This window comes from Etheostoma cragini, chromosome 3, assembly GCF_013103735.1.
Source record: "Etheostoma cragini isolate CJK2018 chromosome 3, CSU_Ecrag_1.0, whole genome shotgun sequence".
Lineage (NCBI taxonomy): Eukaryota > Metazoa > Chordata > Actinopteri > Perciformes > Percidae > Etheostoma > Etheostoma cragini.
In genome coordinates, this window is record NC_048409.1 from 11259438 (window position 1) to 11266767 (window position 7330).

The following is a 7330-nucleotide window of genomic DNA, read 5'->3' on the forward strand; positions in this document are numbered from 1 at the left end:
CAGGCCTCTAAGGGCAGGATTCACTGTTGTTTAACACAGATTTGTAGCCACATTTTATATTATCTTGCAATGTTTTTTGAAGTTAGCTACTTGGTAAATTGATCAAACTTTTGGATCAATCACTGAATGGGCCTGCCGGGCGAGGGCCAGTGACCCAAGTGACAGAAAAAATATGCCAATAGACACAAATTGACAACTAATACTCAACCTAGATCTACAAAAATAAAGTTGTGTCGTTTTGTGTCTCTTTTAGTCTTTGTGTTTTGCTCTTTTGTAATTGGGTGGGGGGAATCTTACATGAGTCATATAATCTATTCTTTACTATTCATTTATATTTGTATATATAATTAACAGTGTGTCAGCCTTTGAAGTACAGGAACACAAACATCAAATTTAAAAACACAAGAAATCTAATTTATAAAATCACTTGGATTTTCTATACAGCCAAAGCAACATTGTTTTTCATTTGAAATGTCTTAAAAGTTACCAGACAGCACTGTCGTTAACTCAGACACAGTGCCTCTGTTAATCATCAGTACTTTAGCATGAAACATTAATAACTGTGCACAACTAAAAAGATAGTTTTGATTCTTAATGTGACATTATAACATTGAATGGGCATTTACCGTACTTTTTGTCCAGGTAGGACACTAACATTCAGAACTATGATGTTTTCAAATGGTTTTCTTGTGCGAATAGTTGGGCTAGGCTGGGGATGTCTGCTGTTCCGACAACAACTATGTCATCCTCTTTTACTTTATGTGTGGCAATGAGTTATCCAAATAAACTTGACTTAAGTTGATTCCTTGGCTTGTGCCTTTGTTTGTGCCTACATGCACGTATAGCTGCAAGCATTTTAACGATTAAAAACATTCCATTTAGACTCATTAACCAAACCCAATAAAAGCAAAAAACGTTTCTGAAGATAAAGAAACATGAGTTAACCAGTAGAACCAGTTTAAAAATAAAAATGGTACAGTATATTATTCTAAGTAGCACAAATACATAAATGGACAAGAGCAGATGATCAGTGTAATGCGTGTCAGTGGTATGTGAGGAGGGTACTACAGGAAGGAGTTCAGAGTCCTGAAGGCTAAGAGAAAGAAGTGGTTTGTGAAGGAAAATAGGAAACAGGACACACCCCATCCATGTTAGAAATTCCATAGAGCCAAGTAATCAGAATCAGAATAACCTTAATTTGCCAGGTATGAGGAAACATACGAGGAATTTTACTTTGGAACGTTTTCTCACAACGCGCTTACACATACAAAACAACCAAACAATATATACACACACTAATATGTAAATACTCTAAACAGAAACAATATAGACGCATGAGTGCAATGAAGAGTGCAATACAAATAGTTTAAATGTGGAACATAGTTTAAAAGATACTGGGATAAATAGTATTATGTTATTATATTACAATATTAACAGTATTAAAATTATGACCAGCTCTGGAATATGGAATGAGAATGATGAATTGATAACAACTAATAAGTGAGATATGAGAATGGGAATGATGAGTAAATAGTAAATAATAATTTATATGTGAGATATGAGAATGATGAATAGATACTAAATAAGGGAAATGATAAGTGGAACCAGTAAACAGGTGCTGTTTAGAGACAGTGTTACTGGGTTATTGCACAGAATTGAACCTGACCCTGTGGGTAGGAAGTCAGCTGTTCATCAGAGAGATGGCTTGTGGGTAGAAACTGTTCCTGAGTCTGTTGATTTTGGCGTAGAGGGCTCTGTAGCGTCTGCAGGGGAGAAGCTGGGAAGGTTGTGTCCGGAGTGAGATGGGTCTGCAGTGATGATTTCTGCCCGTTTCCTGACTCTGAAAGAGTATAAGTCATGAACGGAGGCCAGGTTGGCACTGATGATCTTTTCTGCAGTCCTGACTGTCCGTTGTGGTCTGCTCCTGTCCTTTTTGGTGACAGATCCAAACCAGAAAGTGATGGACGTGCAGAGGACAGACCGGATGATGGCTGTGTAGAAGTGGACCAGCAGCTCCTTAGGCAGGTTGAGCTTCCTGAGCTGGCGCAGAAAGTACATCCTCTGCTGGGCCTTTCTGATGATGGTGTCAGTGTCAGTGGCCCTAGAGAGCCAGTTGACTAGGCCGACTCATCACCGTCCCAGATGAGGCCAATAACCGTTGTATTGTCAACGAACTTCAGGAGTGTAACAGATGGGTCTCCTGAGGTGCAGTCATTGGTGTAAAGGGAGAAGAGCAGTGGGGAAAGCACACATCCCTGGGGGGCGCCAGTGCTTATAGTCCGTGTGCTGGATGTGATGTTCCCCAGCATCACCTGCTGCCTCCTCAGGTCAGTCAGGAAGTTTGTGACCCACTGACAGGTGGAGTCTGGCACAGTGAGCTGGGAGAGTTTAGTGCTGAGGATGTCCGGGATGATGGTGAATGCCAAGCTGAAGTCCACGAACAAGATCCTCGCATATGCGCCTGGAGAGTGTAGCAGGATGTAGTCCCAAGTTGTCTGCATCATCAACAGACCTGTTAGAGCAAACTGCAGGGGGATCCAGCAAGGGGGGACTGTGATGTGCTTCAGGTGGGCCAACACCAGTCTTTCAAAGGACTTCATGACTACAGATGTCAGAGCGACAGGCCTGTAGTCATTTAGTTTAAAGATGGAGGGTTTTTTGGTGACTGGGATGATTATGGAGCGTTTGAAGCAGGAGGGAAAAGGAACTTCAGATAGCTCCAGAGATCTGTTAAAGATCTGAGTGAAGATGGGGGCCAGCTGGTATAAACAGCTTTTCAGGCAGGATGGTGACACACCGTCTGGGCCAGGAGCCTTGTGGGTCTTCTGCCTTTGGAAGAGCTGACGCACATCCACTTCACAGATTGTGAGTGCAGGTGAGGGGCCAGAGGGGGGGAGGTGACTGACTGAAGTGTGAGTTGGTATGGGGGAGGGGGGTGACTGTGGGCTTTTCAAACCTACAGTAAAAACCATCTAGCTCCTCATCCAGTTGTTGAGGACCAGCAGTGTTGGGGGATAGTCTCCTGTAGTTTGTGAGTGTCTGCAGGCCTCTCCATACTGACCGAGGATCGTTGTTTGTAAAGCTGTTTTCTAGCTAATTAGCATAGCTCCTCTTAGCTGCTTTGATCTCTTTGGTCACTGTGTTCCTGGCCTGGTTAAACAGGACTATGTTCCCAGCTGGTCAAATCAACAAATCAACTCAAGCAAATCAACAGTCGTATAAACAGTCGTCAGGTTTGACTGCTTTGTGTTAGTATTATATGTCAGAGCTTTGCATGTGGGTGGAATTCTGCTGTAAGAAGACTGAACCTTTGGAAGATACCCTGTGGATATGTCTAATTCAGACTGCAGTTGAACAAACCCAAGACTATCATTCAGGCCTTTTATTAAAGTGCATAAGGAAGCCATGGAAAAAATCTGCAAAAGGCATCAAATGACAGATTAAACATTTGTATTGTATGTCACAAAAAGTTAGATTTTATTTCCATAATTTACACTTTCAAAATAACAGAAAACAACAACAAAATTGCAAAAGTTTGGGCACCCTGCAGAGTTATTACCTTGTACCCCCCCACCTTGTTTTCTGTTATTTTGAAAGTGTAAATAATGGAAATCAAACTTTTTTGTGACATATTATATGAATGTCTAATCTGTCATTTGATGCCTTTTGGAGCCTTTTCTTGGCTTCTTTAGGCACATTAATAAAAAAATTTACCTGGGGTTTTCCAAACTTTTGACCCCCACTGTAGCTGTAATGTGTTTTTGTTAACTTAGATTGAGCACTTCATATCTACGTAGGAAGTGTGTCCTCTTTCACAGAGCCGACCAAGCTGCTCACCATGTTTCTACAGTTGGCCAGGACGGACAAACCAAACACTGGCTTTTAACCATAGGTTCTACTACACTCTTGGAATGGGAGGGGTGAGAGGTATTCAGTTGGTTGCAATCTGCAACAGAACCACTAACTACCACTTAATAGTACACCCTGGTTATTTAAGTGAGATTTTAAATTAGAGTTGGGTGGTATCCAAATATTTATACCGTCAAACTTCCTCCTTATTTTACCGCGGAATACAGTATTACTGAGATTAATTAAAAATGATGACCTAAGGCTCAGACGGCAACAACAAATCCCCCCCCCCCCCCCCACTGTCATGTGATGACAACTTCGCATAAGCATTTTTAGGCATTAAATAAATTATAGTTAATATTTTATCCTTGTCTCCTATATAAGTGCATTGCATTTTTTTTAATGATGGTATTGAAAATAATACCGTTGCTATTTTTAAGACCCTGCGGTATACCATATTACCACCCAATCCTATTTTAAAATCAACACTTCTTCTACAAAAAACACTGTTGCCTCTAATAAAACTCTATAGAGTTGGTGACTAGTGCAAAGTTTTCACGACTGAGAGTTAGAACGACCACAGTGATGAGAAGAACCAAGATTTTCCGTTTAATGGACTTAAACGTTGTCTTTTTAAATGTACTTATGTAAAGTAACGGACATACTCTGAAGGGAATTTTTCAGACAATCTTTACTTGAAAAAACAAAACGAACGTAAAGAAAACCAAACCATTTTATCACAATACACCACAAAGGCAACAAGTTGAGTAGGCAACATGGTAACATGTTTGCAGTCTCTGTGCATGTCTGAAAACAGAAAGGAGAGTTTTTTTTTTACACGGCTACTTTGAGTTCATGCTGACACTTTCACTGACTCATGTTCACTCATGAAAATGAACAGTGAAGTAGCTCGACAAAGAATATGCTTAAAGCTCGGGTTTATAAAAAGACATAAAACAACAGTTTGTCACTTACAGACCAGAATTATCAATCCAAACCTGACTAGACTCAATTTATAACATCTTTTTTGAACATACTGGCAGTGTTAGATAGCTTTATATCAGTTTACAGTTTAATACAAAACAAAGACACAGGTGGCTAATAACAAGCACTCATGTTTTCATCCCACAACTCACACTCAGCACGTTCAAACATGTAGCTACAAATAAACACACATATATCCTCTTCCCCATGCTCACGCAACACTGGAGCAGCCGGCCAGAAATGCTGCACAACTGGTTAGGCCAGATGAAGTTTAATACAACAGCATGGCTTCTGTGAACTACAAGATATGACAAGAAAATGTTTGGCATTGTGATGAGCTAACTATCCAACATGTTGTCTGTCCCCTTTGCATTAGAAAATAAAAACTAGGTTCCTGGATAGCTCAGTTGGTAGAGCAGGTGCCCATATATAGAGATTAACTTCTCAACGCAGTGGACCCGGGTTTGACTCTGACCTGCAGCCCATTGGTGCAAGTCATTCCCATTTATTTTCTCAATAAAGGCCTAAAAATGCCCCAAAAACTAATCTTTAAAAAAAACACTACTTTACAGTGAACTAAACCATGCAGGGCTTTTGATGGGAGGTAGAGGACATTAGAGAGAGAACGTTAAAAGAAAAGATTAAGTAAATAAAGATATACAGTAGATCTATAGATAATGTGGCTTTATAAAAACACTGCAGATTAGTGGCCAATAACTTTCCCTTTACAACACAAAATAGACATCACAACTGAATAAATGTCATATTTGGAAGTTGGAATGTATTAGTATAGTGTTACATATTTAGTAAATTCAGGAATTCACTTTTGGAAACATCTTATCGTTGACAACACTCAACACTCAGATAAACAGTTTGCAGCACCACACATTTACAAAATAGCAACTCATGCGAAAACACCTCTGGCCCTGTATGCCGTGTGTAAAATGTGTCGTACAATATAATGCACCTAGATTGCATTTATGAAAACAGGAAACTAAAAATGTAAATCTGTTGTATCTTGTTCCGTTGTGTGTCTATGAGTGCGACTGTGGTTGACGTTTATGCCAGCGTTCCCCCAACAATAGAAGCAATGACAACTCCCAGAATCACACAGCATATGATAATCATAATTTTCTTCTGTAGTGTCAATTGTTAACAAGAACAGAAAAACATTCATCAATGGCAGCAAATGGGGAGCAGAGGAAAACATGTTAGAGATATGACAACACTTAATACATTACAATATTATAATAATCCGAACAAAATGCAGTTCAGAAGAAAAGCCGAAAGTAATATTTGATTTCAATGTAGCTTGGTTATGATGATGTTGGAGTGTGACTGTTATTTAGAAGCATTTCCATATCCTCTACTTTTTGGACCATAAATGGTTGGTTCCTGCATTTTGATCATATCACATCAAACAACATACAGTACATTCACACAAGCCTCAAACGTGAATGGTTCTCATATTTAAAGCCCCTATGTTAAGAATATGGGAACCCTCAATATGGGTGCCATCTGGTGGCAGCAAAGAGTGCAACGTGGCAGACAGCAATGCATGGAGCTACCTCCTGAAATAATAGGATACGACGGAGCCGATGTTCACAGGGATTTTCCTGCAAAAATCTACACAGTGGCTTTAAAGGTAAATTGCAAAACATGTCTTTTGAGCATGCATTCCTCCACATTCATAAACAGCCAATGTCCTACTTTTGGAATCAAAAGTCTTAATCAATTCTTAAAGGAATAGTTTAGCATTTTGGCAACCAATAGTTAAATAAGAGGACTGATACTGTTCTCATGTATGGTAAAAAAAGAAGTCGGAGCCAGCAGCTGGTTAGCTTAGCTTAGCAAAAAGTGAGTAACAGGGACAAGCATCCAGGGTTTCCGCCTCAATTGAGGTTCCTGTACCCGTTGCTGTCGGTGTTTTGATTCTGGGTGACCTGTCATACATTCAGCTCTCCAGGGCTCAAAAACATGCTGTGTTTGCTGGACTTACAGCTGCTAAGAATATTATTGCATCCTGATGGAAACCACCTCATAACTTGTCTGCTTATACATGGATCCTTTCTTTTTTGGATGTGCAGCTCGCATTAATGGAGCCCCAGGAAAGACTTTGGAGACCTGGCTCCACATTGCTGAGTTCTTGAAGTCCCTGTTATAAATATGTGCTTCAGCCTTTACTTCTGTTTGCGTATGTGATTGGTCCCTTGTCTTGTGTCTGTCTGTGTGAGTGTCTGTATATATTATGTATGTGTTTGTTAATATCTGTTGTATCATATCATTCTGTATGTGTTATTTGTAAGCTGGGGACGTCACTCTTTCTGTTGCGTTCTTTTTATGTTTTCCTCCTTCCCGTCTTTCCTCTCTCTATTTTTTGTCCCTGGAAAGCTTGTTTATGTCCCAGTTTTCGCTTGTAATTGTTCAGAATTTCTAAACCAAAAATATAAGAAACTTGATCACAAAAAAGAGTAACAGGGAAACAGGGAAAACAGCT

General features: G+C 39.8%; 2 protein-coding genes across 2 annotated transcripts in view; one reads left to right on the top strand and one right to left on the bottom strand.

The window, feature by feature from the left end:
- LOC117942397 (caspase-1-A-like) overlaps nucleotides 1-191 on the top strand; it is a 4949-nt gene extending 4758 nt beyond the window's left edge. The window contains exon 8 of the mRNA XM_034867825.1: nucleotides 4-191. Coding sequence (XP_034723716.1) covers nucleotides 4-11 — 8 coding nt within the window. The 3' untranslated portion in view covers nucleotides 12-191. The remainder of the gene's footprint in view (nucleotides 1-3) is intronic.
- Nucleotides 192-4523: 4332 nt separating this feature from the next.
- Nucleotides 4524-7330, bottom strand: part of stx1a (syntaxin 1A (brain)) — a 58043-nt gene continuing 55236 nt past the window's right edge. The window contains exons 10-11 of the transcript XR_004656032.1: nucleotides 5394-5970; nucleotides 4524-5219 (exon numbers count right to left, since the gene is read on the bottom strand). The gene's annotated coding sequence lies outside the window, so the exon portion shown is untranslated. The remainder of the gene's footprint in view (nucleotides 5220-5393; nucleotides 5971-7330) is intronic.